This window comes from Anguilla anguilla, chromosome 5 (genome assembly GCF_013347855.1).
Source record: "Anguilla anguilla isolate fAngAng1 chromosome 5, fAngAng1.pri, whole genome shotgun sequence".
NCBI classification, from domain to species: Eukaryota; Metazoa; Chordata; class Actinopteri; order Anguilliformes; family Anguillidae; genus Anguilla; species Anguilla anguilla.
Genome location: NC_049205.1, coordinates 51,153,863 through 51,170,185, shown reverse-complemented (window position 1 = coordinate 51,170,185; position 16,323 = coordinate 51,153,863). Strand labels below are relative to the sequence as shown.

At 46.0% G+C, this 16,323-nt stretch overlaps 1 protein-coding gene across 3 annotated transcripts; it reads left to right on the top strand.

Annotated features, from left to right (window-relative positions):
* Nucleotides 1-708: 708 nt before the first annotated feature.
* Nucleotides 709-15,683, top strand: btbd10b (BTB (POZ) domain containing 10b). 3 transcript variants are annotated; one of them, XM_035418887.1, is made up of 9 exons: nucleotides 709-875; nucleotides 1,647-1,794; nucleotides 7,997-8,193; nucleotides 11,035-11,341; nucleotides 11,485-11,587; nucleotides 13,110-13,230; nucleotides 13,652-13,849; nucleotides 14,044-14,154; nucleotides 14,620-15,683. In XM_035418887.1, exons 2-9 carry the CDS (start codon nucleotides 1,694-1,696, stop codon nucleotides 14,943-14,945), a joined length of 1,464 nt encoding a protein of 487 aa, XP_035274778.1. In that variant the 5' UTR covers nucleotides 709-875; nucleotides 1,647-1,693; the 3' UTR covers nucleotides 14,946-15,683. The 3 variants fall into 3 exon arrangements, with proteins under 3 accessions (XP_035274778.1, XP_035274776.1, XP_035274775.1); XM_035418885.1 differs by having other exon boundaries at nucleotides 1,642-1,794; XM_035418884.1 differs by lacking the exons at nucleotides 709-875; nucleotides 1,647-1,794 and adding an exon at nucleotides 1,832-3,570.
* The last annotated feature ends 640 nt before the right edge of the window (nucleotides 15,684-16,323 follow it).

Below are 16,323 nucleotides of genomic sequence, written 5' to 3'. Positions count from 1 at the left end.
TGAATATTGTGTTTTATTCTACTTTTTTACGGGGGACATGGGCAACTGAATCAATTTTGTTTTTTAAATAACGGCATCGCGCACTTTAACATTGATCCATAGAATCCGCACATTTTACTCACCGTTGGAATGAACATGGCACTTCTATTTGATGTGTCACAAAGTTCGCAGAATAAACGAATTATGAAGACCAATTTGAGTCGACTTTTTCTATTTCGTTTTTACTCAATCCAATGTTTTGTAAAAAAGCACGCATCCGATTTGTAGGCCTCTGTAGGTCATATGTTCCTGAGGATGTTTTAATTCGCATCTGAAGTAACCGAGCAGCAATGTTAATATTCTTAACGCTTTCACTGAATAGTAAGTGTGAACAAAGCTGATACAATTAAAATATTGTTTCGTATTTAAACGACGTATTTGTCAATAGCCTGCCAGACATATTTGGTGCAACGCATGGCCTATATTATCCTACTACTGATAACATATTTCAGTTTGGAGCCCACTTTTTAAACCAGCGGCACTTGTTTTAAAGTTACACAATGCGTCTTACAAGTTGCGTATTTTCACTGATTATACAAACGGGTTTGTGCTGTGTTGTGAAACAATTAGGTTACAGCTACACAATCTGCCGCAGAGCCTAATCTGTTTAATATAGATGATCTTTGGTGTTCTCGCGACGCCATCTCTCACATCTCGCGAGTAGTTAGGCCTAAGCTGTCATTTTTAGTGTAACTGGTAACGAGGGGGAACTGTTTCTCCCCCAGCGTAAAAAAGGAAATGGACCGAATTATGTATTTTATTCGCCTCTAGATATTGTCTGGTGTATTTGGTGGCTTTACACTACACTCCAAGAATATGTACTAACCGTTGTAGAGGTAAATGTTTCTATGTTTTCTAGCTATCAGATATTTGGTCTAGCTAGGAAAAAAGCGACACATATTTTGATAGCTGCAATGCTAGCTAGTCTAGATCAGTGAAGCTATGTCTGTTTATAGTTTTGTATTGTGTACAGTCTTTCTAGCTAGATGCTGTGTATTTGCCCTACTTACATTAAGGCTAGGCAGATACTGGCTAGCTAGCAAAATTAGCCGGCTATCGTTAGGTGGCCATCAACATTTGCACCAGTTAAGTTAGCTGAGCTAGCCACATCTAGTCTACTGTAATGACAGCAACCCTAAGTAGTTAACTTGCTAGCTGTGCTCAATGAAAATACACATTTGAGTTAACTTTATGCCATGTTTTCTCCCCCGGATAGATACCGCTACCACATTTCCTCGAATTGAGTTAAGCCAGGTATTAATTTAACAACGTTAGCTAGTCTATATAAAACATGTTATGGAAATATGGCGCGGCTAACTCTCAGATAGTTGGTGTTAGCTATGATCTTTAAACCGTCCTGGAACTCCACCAAAAAGATGATGAAGGTGATTCTGATAATTTAACTCACTAGTAAAGTTAGTGTATGGCTATTTCATTTAGACTCGGTAGAAACTCTTGCTATACCCCCTAGGACACGAGGTTTTCCGTCAAGTCCCTAAACGTAGACCTTTAAATACCTTACGTAGTCCATTGAAGTTAGGACGAAGATGACTTGTTGGACAAAATCAAGCGGAATATTTACTGTTCTTTTGTCTGCTCTAGTTTAGGTTATGGGTGCTGAAAAGTAAGTAGTGTTGAAATCGGCATACGTGTAATGGCAGCACGTCCACAATCGTACGACAGCAATTCCAGTGATACAGAGAACTGGGAACGGAAGACCAGCAGTCGGCCTCGCAAACTCTGCAGACACTCAAGGTGAGTGAGTGCCAGTTTATTTTTGTGTTGGCAGATTATGTTGCTGCAGTAAGAAACGAGTGTTGATAGTTTGATAGAAGTTTTGATACTTCATACTGAGACTGTGAACATTAGCTGGGTGGGCAATTCTTAAATGATTTAAACTTCAAGAAAAGCGCTCACGCAACTGAGTATGCTACAGTTCTGGGACACTACAAATAATTCAATTTATAAAATAAATAAATAAACAATTTGATTGAAAATGATATTCATATTTTATAATGTACTTGTCATACATTGGATTGGGCTACTATAAACTTTTATTTTAGCATACAGCTACTTATCCGGAATATATAGGAAGTTTACTGTTCTGTCTCATTTTTAACCTTATTGCTCCTAATTTGGATGTCCTCAACCATCATGTAAGAATTGCAACTCTCATAACAGTTGCAAGTCTCAAAAATGGTTCATTTAAAAAAATGTTCAATTAACTTGTATTCCGTTTGCTTTCAAATAACATTAATTTTGTTTTGAATACTTTCAGATAATATTAGAGTTTTATGGAATCAATATTTGATTATTGAATACTTCAAACAAGTCAAACTATTTCTGGAGCTGTTGATTGACAGTGATTGACAGGTCTTGTCAGTCTTGGGAAATGACGGCACTTCGGGTTACAGACCACGTTGTGTAGGCAGCATTCATTCGTAAAATTCACGTGGCCAGCACTGTGGTCTATTTTTTATTGGTAAATTGGAAAATGGCCGGCGTTCAGTCGGATAATTTCCAGGAATGCATTCCTCAACAACGTTACTGGTTAGCCTGCATGTAAAAAAATGCAACTGCCTAGCTACGGGGCGCATTAAATTACACAGTAACCCTGTTAACATATGCACTGTGAATAAATTGAGGCATGTGAGGTTGCCTAACTAGATGCACTATTTAATTTCCGCGAATGCCAACCAAAATGGCGTTTGTGCTCTTTCAGTCCTCCAAGTACTCTACGAAATCTAGTGAGAGAGAAGCCCTCCGTTAATGTTTAATTCAAAGACAATATTCGCTCCATGGCGCAATCAGAATCCTGGTAGAGAAACTTCCACGTCGTGGATCCCCATTGCATTATTTCAGTCCAGTCTTCAGTGTGCGTGTAAGCATTTTCAATCAAGACCTTTATTAATTCAGTAAGGTTTTTTAGTACTGTGCTAGAACAAAAACCCGCACCCACATCCCGATTTTTCGGGCAATGTTTGACGCTCTTGTTTTAGCCACTCTGTCTAGTGTTAATTGTTCACCAAACACGGTTTGGTGTTGGTTGCGAGGCGGTTGTTTTCCTTACTGCCGACAAAGGGCACATCTGATTGGTTTAGAAGCTCCTCGGAACGTGTCTGAGCCAGTCACAGATCATCGGACGTGTTGCGCGAGGAGAAAAGCAACGACTTCCTTGCGTCAGCAGTGCAGCACTGCGTGTCTGTCTCTAGGCCGTGGATAAAGACGCGTTCGCGGCATTCACAGCTAGGGGTTTCCCTGTCTGAACTTGAATGGCCCTTCCGCCGCCTCCCTCTTATGCTGCTTTTCCATTAGAGGTGATACATTTCTGGCAATGGAACCTGGGGTTGTGAACGCAGCCTATGTGATTAGCGGAGTCCGCGAAATATGCTGAATTTAGAAAGTAATGCACCATGATGCTAAGCGGACGGGCACAGCTTCATTGTTCGGAGGAGCACGAGTGTTCCTCGCTTTCTTTCTCCGGCTCATCCCGTGCTGCTTTGTCTTTCACTTACCGCAAGAGGCAGGCGGGTAGGTACCCCTCGTGCTTTCTTATCTGTTCTACAGTAATTTGTCTCCGTCCGCGTAATTTGCAGATGTTTGCCATTTCGTTGATATGTGGATGATATATTGCCATTTATTGTATTATTTTCTGCGACTAATGCAATGCGAAAGTTTAAAGAAGTGTGTAACCATGCCGTTCGAGAAATGTATGGGAAAAGGTTGCTTTAGGAAAAGGTATTCTTGTAGCAGGAGTATATATTTGAACCAACAAATTGAAATCAAACTGAAGCCTATTGCTATCCTTATTGTTTAATGCCAGAACAATGGTGTCAGCACTATGAATTATTAATGAAATCTTTTCTCGAAGCAGTGTTCTCTTTTTTGCCACATTTGTTCTGTCATTGGTTTCTGTGTGCACTTCAGCAGGTTTTAAATTTAAAGGGAAAGGGGGATATATTTAAAGCTTGTTTAGCAGTGTGACCATGGAACCAGGCATCATGATATTTATGGAGTTAGAACAAATGTACGGTGGCAGATTGTCTCATGTGCCCTGGAATTGTCTGTAGACTGTATGAATGGGCTGCTGTAACAGGAGGAAGAAATGCAGCTTGCAGAAGTGGCAGGATATGGGCTTTTCTGAAAGGCTGCGGTTTTACAGCTTCTGCCTGTACTGCGCTCGACTCTTCGCGGTCCCTCGGTTTCTAATCCGGGGGCGGGTGGCGGTGTGGGGATCGGTTCTCTCTCCGTTCCTCTTCCTGTCCTTTGTGTCTGTGGAATTGGAATCTCGCCTCTCCTTCGGCGTGCGCCCGGGGCGGGGGCGGTGCCGGAGTCCGTGTCAGTCAGGGTGACAGACGGCGGGTCTGCTCCGGCGAGCTCCCGGTTCCCCGCTGCGCCGTCCTCAGACGCGGCTGGCAGCCCCGCGGGCGACGGCACGCTCCGAGCGTGTGAGGACACGGCCTGGCTCACGGCCGGGCCGCACGCGGGAACGCCGCGTGCACCGCACACCGTCGCCCCTCACCGGCAGGTGTAGTTTGGGGTGAGGAGCGGCTGCCTGTGGAAAAGCCTGCATTTCCCTTGTACAAATGGTTGGATAGTATAGGATATAAAATGTGTTCAAGATTATGCACTCATAACAAAGCAGAATTAAAACAGACAGTATGTTTCCATCATTATCACCATATAAACCGACAGTGTTAGACTGTATAGAGATGACTGGTGTTAACCCTCTTTCTCTCAGCCTGCAACATAATCAGACCAGCCACTTTCACTTCCAACCCAACACACGCCAGCATTTTAACAGCTGCACTGCAATGTCTGACTAATTCATGGTGAAGGTTAGTTAACATAATGAAGTGCTTTCGGTGCACACAGCAACATCCCTAATAGACTAAACCTATTAGCTTTTTTCACTGATTGTTAACCACTCGCTAGCACCATTGTCAGTGCTGTTAACTTTATGGGCCAGATCATTAGCAGCTAGAATATATTTGACCTTCACAGGTTATTTGTGCATTTGTTTGTCAAACCTGTACTGTGAAAATGAGCAGGGCTACTTCTTTATTCATCCAAATGCAGGCTTTAAATGCAACTGTTGGCTGTATTTGAATAAAAAATATATGAAAAGCTTATGAAACCATAATGTTTACGTTTAAAGTGAATCATGTCCACTGTCCCAATTGTTTCTACTGGCCATCGGCATGTCCTGTGCTGTGTTAATTAGCCTGAGATGGAAATGCTGTGCCAGGCTGCGGTCTCCCGGCTGGGTCCAGTGCTTTTCTCTGGTTACGGTGGATGAGGGGAGGACTTGAGTTTCACCTCGGCGGCACATGAGGCTGTGACCCACGGGCTGAAATGACAGCCGGGGGAAAAGAGTTTGAGCTGAACCACAGACACTGGCGGCTGGCGTGTGAACCGCAGAGCTTAACCACTGAATGGGAATGGGGAATGAACCGCAGAGCCAAATCACATGATTGGGGATGACATGCGAACACTGAGCCAGACCACATGATTCGCCGTGCTAGCTCATGGAATGCTGCGTCTTTGGAACACAAGACATTTCAAAATCCGCCTTTTACACTAATTCACTTGCGCTCTGATAGAAATAGCTATTTTTTTGCAGACTTGAAATAATAACACCGTAAATGTATGTTATTCTGTGTTTTATTGTGACACTTCTAACTGAAGCTGGATGTAATGGTGGGATTACCAGGATGAAATAACCTACAAATAATGTTTTGGAGTTTTGATCAGAACAATTTTTTTGCAACACAGGCTACTAATAGTAATAAAAAAACCATTGGAGCAATTTCCGTTTTAATTCATCCATGTTGAGCAAGGTAGCTATAAGGACACCTTGTTGACTGTCCTTTACAATTAAAGCATTCTCCTTAAATCTAGCAGTGCTACCACCAGCTGTGTAAATTTTATGATCAATAAACCACACACGCCAAACACTTATTGTGGTTCAGGTGTGGTTCATTGCCTGTTTTAATAATAATAAAAACCTTGGGATATCTGCGTTTATAGAACGCAGTGTATTTTTTCCCTGTAAAACTAGCAGAATCCGGCTTTACCGTGGCCGCTCTTGGGGATGGTGAATGAACCACAGAGCCAAACCACATTATTACTGATGGCATTTGAACTTCAGAGCTGAACCGCATACACACCCCTGACCAATGGCTCACCCCGAGATTACCAAAGATGCATCATCTCTTCCTTACCCTTTATATAAAGATCCCCACCCTTCTTGGTTCCTTGTTATAGGACAATAAAGGTAGCGATTTCTAAGCATTGCTGCCTCCTTTACCTCAGCCGGCGAGTGCAGTGGTGCATGAAATGCCCTTAATTGATGTGCATGCGTGTAATCAAACGGAGTGCAGCTTTAGGACAGCTCGGTAATGAAGCGTGGGCCCGGAGCAGAACGGTGCGTGGTAACCTCCACCGTAACCGTTCATTACCAACAAGCCAGTCAACCATCTCCACTGCACGGCCGCCAATTATGCGGGATGGTTAACAACATACGAAAAAATCTGTGAGGCACAGGCTGTAAGGAATTATGCGGGCAGTGTTCAAACGAGAAGACCGGCTTGGAAATAAAATGCGTTTGAAATGGCTGCGGAGGTCTTGACCTCACAGGTACTGATGTATTCTGCAGGGAGTGGTTGCCGTGGGACGCCGCTGATAATGCTGACGGCAGTGGCAGGGCGTGAACAGCGCAGGCATCGTCCGGGGGCAGCACCACCGAGGAGCTTGCTCACAGCTTCGTTTCCTCTGTCACACCCGGGCTGCTTACCCCTCCCTGGCCTTAGCATTCATTATCACACTGCCTGGGGAGGCAGCCGCCTTTCCATTAACAAGAAGTATCTAGGCTAATACCCAGTGTTGTTATTAACGACTGACACTCATTAACACCTGCCACTGTCATTAACTCCTGCCACTTTCATTAACACCCACCGCTGTCATTAACACTCGCCGGTGTCATTAACACTTGCCACTGTCATTAACTCCTGCCACTGTCATTAAGACTCACCACTCGCCACTGTCATTAACACTCACCGCTGTCATTAGCATTTGAGCTGTCGTTAGCACACACTGCTGCCATTAACACTCGCTGCTGTCACTAACACCTGCCACTGTCACGAACACACACAGTTGTGTTTTACACAGACGTCCATCACTGACTCTTCTCACTGTCATTAACGTTTTCCCCCTTTGTTAACACTGACTAAAACTAAACACTGTCGCTCATTCACACTGCCATTAATGTGTCCCACTATCATCAGGGTAGCGCATTGAGGAGCTAGTTAACCAAAGGGTTTTGGTTCTGATGTTCAGCTACAGTGGGCATAGGCTGACCGTGGTGTTTTTGGTTTAAAAAAAAAAAACGTATTCGCTTACATGGTTAAAGAAGACCTTTTAACGCTTCTAAAAGTAGTTCAGTTGCCGAGTGTACCATTTTACAAGTCCTGAGAGGCCAAATGTCCTTAAAGAAAGAAAGTTTACTGGAATTGGTGCATATAGAGGTCTGCTATGTGCTATTCTGGGAAAAGCTGCTTCCTGCTTGCATGTATTATTTACTGTGCCAGTGTTGTTTCACAGATGATCCATTTTAAGGTCTCAGCTTTTGGTTGTACGCATTGATTCTGACCGCGCATAAATCCACGAGGCTCCGCTTTTTCATGGGGCTCGATTGATTTTTTGCTCCCATTTCCAGCCACAGGCCAGAAAGTGCTTGCTTCTTATTGGCATTCTTTGAGCTGCGCTCGGCAGCGCACTGAATACATTTTTTTGCGTAGTTATTTTTTTTTCTTTTCCGGAGGGGGTCAGATGAGTTCCTTGCAGGAGCTCGGCTGTGGTGATGCGCGCGCTGATGTGTTGGAAGGGCTCGCCGTGCGATGCGCTGTGGCGCTGCATCTGAAGTGCTTTTAATTTGAAATCTTTTCCCCCCTTGCAGTGCCCAGTCCCGCGCCTCTCGTCTGGAGGCAAACCCGGTCACCATGAGCCTGCACGGCGCGAGCGCGGGGACCGACCGGTCCCGGGACCGCCGGCGCTCCAGCGACCGCTCCCGAGACTCCTCCCACGAGCGGGGCGAGGGCCAGCTGACCCCCTGCATCCGCAACGTCACCTCCCCCACCCGCCAGCAGCACAGCGGTGAGTGAGCGCACGCGCACGTACTGCAGTGCTGAATGCATGTGCGATGTGTGGCTACATTTATACACCTCCACATGTACTGTATGTACAGCATTACCTGGGTTTTCAGCAGGGGCTCCCTGGCCAGACTTGATATGCAATAACTATATCTAAGAAAACATAAAAAAATATATAGAACCTTTTTAAAAAAATTAAAAAAAAATTACATAAAACCCATTTTAATTTATGATGGGATCCCTGGATCAGAAAAGGCTGAAAACTGCTGCTGTCGAACCTCAGAAATGAGAACCTCAGTATGATTGACTGACTCTGCAACTGAACGGGGTGTGAGACCAGAAATAACATGTGCAGTTATGCCTTATCTGGCTCCTTATCCCTTAGTAAAAAATGTGAGCATAATATTAAGAGTTAGACCTTCCACTGATAAAAATAAATAAATAAAAAACTTGGAATATCAAAATTAGACAAAGGGATGGGTCTTAGCACTAATGCTAAAAAAATACAGTGTGGGAGGATCAACAAGGTTTGATTTAAAGAAGGATAGGGAACAAAAATAAAACGTTTTGTATTGGAGGCCAAAGAGGGTCACTGCTTATTGAAAATTATGAATCAGTGCTCTAATGATTACTTGTTTAATTATGGGTTAACTGAAGCTAAAGATAGCAAATGAGAGCAGCCCATTGCCACCGTAATGAAAGCGAGTTCTCGCATGATGCAAGCATGTTCTTCACGTGACGAATGACCTTCATTCCTGATGTGTCCATATCCTGCAGGTTCTGCTTTTCCTTCCACACTGGCGCTGTTCCAGTCTTCATTCACCGGTGGCTTAGAGTGCCTCGCGTTCGCCGCAACATGGCTCGCGAAGGGCACTTGTTATTAAGCTAATTGACACACTTAATCTGTATAAGACGCGATGCTTTGTAAGCGCTGAGCCATTTGCATTTCATGCTGATGCGGTGACTGCAGGTTTGGAACGGGCGCTGTTATTTATATCTGATTTATGAGCGCGAGGGAATACCGCGCGCTACAGCATACGAGTAGGTAGCTAAAGTTGGTGCAGTGTCATTGCGTGAATGAGTAGGCCTCATGCATAAATTCTGACGGCTGGCTGGGCCAGCGAGGAGCGGATTCGCAGGCCGACACTCCCATGCGTCGGTCTTGTGCCGTCTGTCTGCCAGGAGAAACACGACCCCCGGTTCTGGATGATAATGCACCTGCTTTTGTTGCGATGAAGGTATCGATCACTCTTTGAAGGGCACCTCAGATGATCCCCCCTCATCGGTGTCTTGCTTGATTTTACGCACGAGGGCCGGTTTGTAAATGATGTCTTACATTACGCGGTAATGTAACCTCCACATTAAATGGGTAGAAACCGGTCAATAACGGCTTAATAACCGCATAAGATCTTAGAGTCCTGCACTTTGCAGTGTTCAGTGCCATGAGCACACTTTACATCTCCACCTACCTGAGAATACCAGGATGGGTTCGATTTCTGGCATGAACTAGAGAAAACAACGAGTATTTGCAAACAGATTCAAAGAAATTTTAAGGAAATAAAAATAAAATAGAGTTTTTACATAGCATTTACATTGCATCCATTTGTAGAGCTGGATATATACTGAATCAATGCAGGTTAAGTACCTTGCTCAAGGGTACAATGGCAGTGTCCTAGCCAGAAATCGAACCTATGACCATTAGGTTACAAGACCAGTTCCTTACATTAGCAGCTGCTGTCAGTGGTATTGATGATGTGTAGAATGAGCAGAAGCTGTAAGCTCAGGTTTTGTCTTTCCTGCTCAGGCAGGTTGACCGCAGGGTACGGGGAGATATAGAAGCTTCTAGAGGGTAGGAGCTGAGGCTAGAAATGGCCAATAGGGCATTGCCAGATTCACCGCACAGGCTCAGGTGTGGTGCCAGAATGTTCCAGCACGATACACCTTAGAGCCTCTACTCTAGGGATGGGTCTTCTCATGAGATGGGTCCTCATGTCTCAAGACACGACTCCACGCACGCTGTTACTGGCTAGTATGAACATTTGTCAACAACTTTTAAAACAAAGAGAACCCTGGGCAGTTTTGTGCCATCTTATACTAATAATTTTAAACAAGGCTCATTTAATGAAAAAAGACCATGTTTTTATTCATCTAGGCTAGGACTGCATGGGCTTTGTCCTTCACTGTCCTACCGTTATGCGTGCCGTGCCGACTGCCGTGCGTCTTAGCTTCCGCTCATGAGCCGGGCTAAGCCGCTCATTTGCATTGTGACTGCTGTTGCTTTGTGTTTCCTGAGCTGGGAGCTGAAGCCTGGCAGATTTGTGCCTCTGAATTGGAGTAATAGCCAGCATAGTGTAGCTAGCATAATAATAATCGTACATTTTATTTATGAAGTGCTTTTCTCATACCCACAGCACTGTGCACAGAGAAGAAGGGGGACAGAATTATTAAAGAAACATAATCATAAACGCTACTAAAAGTTGCTGTGAAAGCTATATAGACACCATAAAAATGAAAGATGTTCATACACGCCAAAACAATAACCTCATACAATTGAAGCTAAATAAGTTAAAATGATTAATTTATGAATTTATGACAGATCATTATGAGCCTATTTAAAAAGATGTGTCCAAAGTGGGATTAAGGGTGCACTCCAGACGCTCCTTGGCTGGGCGTTCCTCAGTCTAGGGATGAGGGAACAGCAGCACAGCAGAGTGTTCTCTGTCCCAGAGCTTAGACACACAGCCATGCTGCTGTAGGGAGATCGGCTCAGCAGAGCAGAGATAGCGTAGGGTTGCCAGGTGCGTCCCTTCTCATGACCCTCCCGCTTCCCCCCTCCCCCCCACAGACCGTGAGCGGGACCCCAGCTCGTCGTCCCGGCCCAGCAGCCCCCGGCCCCAGCGGGCGTGGCCCATGGGCTTCGGCGGCTCCGGCAGCAGCAGCGGGGTGTCCAGCAGCCGCACCAGCAGCCTGTCCAGCGGCGAGGGCCCCTGCAAGGGCGTGGCCGTGGGGGAGATGGTGTTCGTCTACGAGGGGGCCAAGGAAGGCGCCCGCAGCCTCAGGACCTCCGAGAGGGTGACGCTCATCGTGGACAACACGCGCTTCATAGTGGACCCGTCCATCTTCACCGCACAGCCCAACACCATGCTGGGCAGGTACTGCACCGTGTGTGTGTGTGTGCATGTGTGTGCGCGTGTCTGCGCGTGTGTGTGTGCGTGTTAGTGTGCACGTGTGTGTGTTTACTGCTACTTTAATTTTAATTTGTATGGGACATTAAGAGTTTTCTGGTTTCCTGCAGAATGTTTGGGTCTGGAAGGGAGCACAATTTCACACGGCCCAATGAGAAAGGAGAATTTGAGGTTGCCGAGGGAATCAGCTCTACAGTATTCAGAGCCATCCTGGTAATGTTGCTATCCGTTTTACCCGCATTAACATACCATTCCACACACGCTGACTGAGCTCCCTGCATCTTTAACCATGCCCTCCGGGCGCTGTTTTAGATGGATTTGTTTCTGCTACATAGCGGCTTGAGCTTTGCTTTATGTAACATATTTTACGCAGGGTTAGCTACTGCATTTCATGCTTCAGTCTGTCTACTGCATTTCATGCTTCAGTCTGTCATTATTTCTGCTTGAAATGAAGCAAAATTTTGTTCACGAACTGTCATGGAAGTGCTATTTGTAGTAAGATTGAATCACGCACACTTGCGTCATATTTTAGCAGTTTTCCAGTTGGTTTTTGAAGCTTGTGCAAATGTGAAAAATTCAGTCATGGCTACTTCTTTTCTGAGATGTTGGCCAGGAGACTTACATTTTGCACCTAAGCTGTGTAATATGCATTTATCACCTGTGCTAAATATGTGTGGGGTGCAAACTCAGAAGCATTATGAGAGTGCCCGGGTATGAGTGTTTTCTCACTCCACCTGTCTGCCTGATTCAAGTGTTCTTCTGTTTATAGTCCCTGTATTAATTATTATGTTGGATACTGAATCCCAGTGAATAAATCCTCTAAATCTCCGTTTAATAAGTTTCATGCTTCGTTTTTGTTTATGCGGACAAGATTCCAATATAAGCGTCTTGCTGGCGTTCGGCTGTGTGTGAAAACGGGGGGATATGCTGTGGATTACCCGTGCTGTGCGATGTAACAGGCCTGTTGGGAGATAATGTAATGTACTGTAAGACCAGGCTTTCATTTCTGCCTCAGTGTGTGCCAGTGCGACATGGCGCTCCATTGAGACTAAACGGATAGCTGGGTAATAATCTTTATATTGTTTCTGCTATTTATGAACATGGCGCACTGCAGTTTATAAAATATTTTTGTCACTCTTGTGGAGAATGTGGCTGTGCTTTTAAGGATTGGTCTGGAATTGACACATCTGTGTGTAGGCTGTTGTGTAGGAAAATGAGGTGTAGATTAATACTTTAAAAAAACGTGACTCAAATGTACCCCCGTGGGTTAAAAAAGATGATGTAGCCTTGAGGTAGAAACCAGGCACAGGCATTACATTACATCACATTACAGGCATTTAGCAGATGTGCTTATCCAGAGCGACTTGCTCAACTTTTTACATAGCAGAACAGGCATGGGCTGCCCCATCCTCTCGCACCACTGTGATTGAGTCACAGCGAACAGCTGGAAGTCACAGATGTGAAAGGGTGTGCAAGAGATGGAAAGCACAGGGTTTGTCACAAATGAGTGTGGCCTTAACAACAGAACGGCCATTTAAAACAGCGTCCACTGTATCTAAAGTTCCAAAGGCGACTAAAAGAAAAGCCTGCTGTCTACAGTCCCCGTGTGTTTGCTGACGGATCAGCGGATCCTCGGCAGAGCTGCCGTTTGCTTGTGGAGGCAGGGACGGTGGCTGAGGTCAGATCCGTAATGGCCGGTGCCCTCTCTCCTGTGTGCCTCTGAATCGACTGACAGGATTACTACAAATCTGGGATGATCCGCTGCCCTGACGGCATCTCCATCCCGGAGCTGAGAGAGGCGTGCGACTATCTCTGCATCTCCTTTGACTACAGCACCATCAAGTGCAGGGACCTCAGTGAGTATGGGCCTCGCTCCCTCTGAGCCCAGCGCGCAGCTGCCCCGGCTGAGTGCATGCTGGGAATGTCAGGGTTCAGTGCTCTGCATATTACCGTTTGCTGGGTATTTGTGATCTTCAGGCTGTAACGTTGCATGTTGAGAGGTTTGTTGCTTGATAGACAGTAAGCCTGTCTATTATTATTTGTATGATTTAAGATTTTTTAAAAGAGGGTACTTTGATTCTGTTTTCCTGATCATGGATTGTGGAGTCAAAAACGCAGCCCTCTTAAATGCTCAATAAGAAATCTGTTTGCTTGTGAGCAGGACATTGCTTATGAATAAGTGCCCGGTGGAATGACGACACATGTCCAGTAGGTGGCGTTGGAGCTCACTGACCCTGCTCTGCCGCCCTCCCTTCTCCCCTCCCCTCTCCCCCGCAGGCGCGCTCATGCACGAGCTCTCCAACGATGGGGCGCGGCAGCAGTTTGAGTTCTACCTGGAGGAGATGATCCTGCCGCTGATGGTGGCCAGCGCGCAGAGCGGGGAGAGGGAGTGCCACATCGTGGTGCTGACGGACGACGACGTGGTGGACTGGGACGAGGAGTACCCCCCCCAAATGGGAGAGGAGTACTCGCAGAGTGAGCGCCAAAACCCGCCAGCCTTTCCCTGCCCCAACGCATCGACAGCTTCTCTCTCCATGCTTCATTGAGTCTGGGGCAGCTTTTAATAGACTGGAACTGAATATGAATTCTTTGGTTTGCTCAAAGTGGCATTTTCTTATTCGTTTTTTTTTTTTTAATTGTCTGACTCATTTTCTTCCTTTTCTGTGCAGTTATCTACAGCACAAAATTATACCGTTTCTTCAAGTACATAGAAAATCGAGATGTTGCCAAATCGGTTTTAAAGGACAGGGGTTTGAAGAAAATCAGATTAGGTATTGAAGGTGAGTTATTCTTGACCAAATTTTTCTTTACATATTTACAATAAAGCATGTATGAAAAACATTTTCTTTTAAACCTTTCTAAAAAGACACGTAATATTTGTATATATGTTCCTAAAAAGTCATATATTAAATGGAAGGTATGTTTTTATATTTTAATCGTATACATTAACAAAAGAATCCTGGCCCATTGCTGAACATTTCCTTCTTACAAATGTAAAGAGTTGAATTGCCATAAAAGTGAGACTGGATTATCAACCCAAAATCAGGATATTCAACCAAAAACGGCACCCAGATTCATGAATTGATTTGGTACAGCAGTGTCTAGTTTTAATTCATTTTATATTAATAAACTAATGGTTCAGCTGGGTTAGGAATTAGGAATGGCCGGTTTAAATGACCTTGTAAAACACATTGAGCTGAATGGTGTTTTGAAGTACCTTGCTCTCTCGCCGTCGCCCCCTGCAGGCTACCCCACGTACAAAGAGAAGGTGAAGAAGCGTCCGGGCGGCCGGCCGGAGGTGATCTATAACTACGTGCAGCGGCCCTTCATCCGCATGTCCTGGGAGAAGGAGGAGGGCAAGAGCCGGCACGTGGACTTCCAGTGCGTCAAGAGCAAGTCCATCACCAACCTGGCGGCCGCCGCCGCCGACATTCCTCAGGACCAGCTGGTGGTGCTGCACCCGGGCCCCCAGGTGGACGAGCTGGACATCCTGCCCAACCACCCCCCGCCCGGCCACAGCTACAGCGGCAACCAGGAGCCCGACCCCGACGCCCCCTCCCCGGCCATCTGAGACGAGGCCCCGCCCCCACGCGCCGCCCCCTCCCCCCCACACAGCATGCTGCATCCAGGAGCGAGAGTGGCACCGCGACTGCATTGCCTTGGCCCCTCCTCCTTGCCTTAGAGCCACACAGACCCAGTCTACCGATGGCCTCAAACGACCCGTTCCTCCCACCGGCCTGGGGAACCCGGCCTGCTGTAACCACCTGAAAGACCTGGCCTACTGTAAAAGCCTCAAGGACCTGGTCTACTGTCACCACCTGAAGAGCCTGGTCTTCTGTGCCCACCTGTGAATGGTCTGGTCTACTGTGAGCCTCTGAAGGACCTGGTCTACTGATGGCCTGAAGGGGGATGCAGGACACTGGCAAGGGTGGACACGCCCCCCCCCCCCCTTTTTCCTTTTACATTGTATTTTTTTTTTTTTTTTTTTACTTAACCAAAGGAAATTAATTTTTTATCAGGTATTTGAAAAGGAATTTTAGGGAAGTCACTTCTTTTTGAAATCGTGCTTATTATTATTGTTATTGTTATTATTGCTACTATCATTGTATTGTTTCTCATTGGATGAGTTTGGGTTGTCGCACTGTGTTGTTTTTTCGCTCTCACTCTGAAACGACCCCGCCCGGCCTGCGGCGATGGCACTTTCTCTGGCCGAGCCGCGTTCACACCGGACCGCTGTAGTTCCTCTCGTCTCGACCCGCTCCGCTCGGAGCTCGAGGACCGTTATTTTAATAAAGATTTTCAAATCACAGCCACCGTGTTCAGCTTTTTTTTACACCGCATTGTCATTCCGGTTGTAGCGCTTGTACAGGGAAGAGCTCAGTGTTTTCCTCATTGTGTCTTCCTTTCTTCTCGGTAAAAGGATCCAGTCACCATGGGCTGTCTGAGTGGTGGCGTGGTTTTGTGTGGAGTACGTGCTGTCGTCAGGCCCGGCTGATGACCTCGGGGAATGCCAGCCACAGGACCGACCGTCTGAAAGCTTTGGAAGCAGCCTTTGATCTGATCATGAATACAGGCTGTTAGGATTAGATGGAGGCACAGCTTTAACGACACTCCGGGCTTCCATTACCTGTGGCTGCCCCTCTCACCACATGATTTCAGGGGGTAACCAAGGAGACACAAGCCTCTCCTGTTTGGACATCCTGTGTGGAGGCGGTTTTTGTTTTGCAAGCGGGACTGACGCAATGGCAGATTGCGTACGTGGAGAGATTTCACCCTGAAGATGACACAACGCTGTGTTCCCACTGTGCTGTCTCCTAGCAACCGCTGTACAGGAAGCCACCTCTGTCCCCTGGGATTGGCCAGATTAGAAAACAGTCCTTGTTGAAATGAGGGGGGTGGGGAGAATAGGGGATATGGCCTCCAGTATAGCTCAGTGAGGGCTTTCTTCC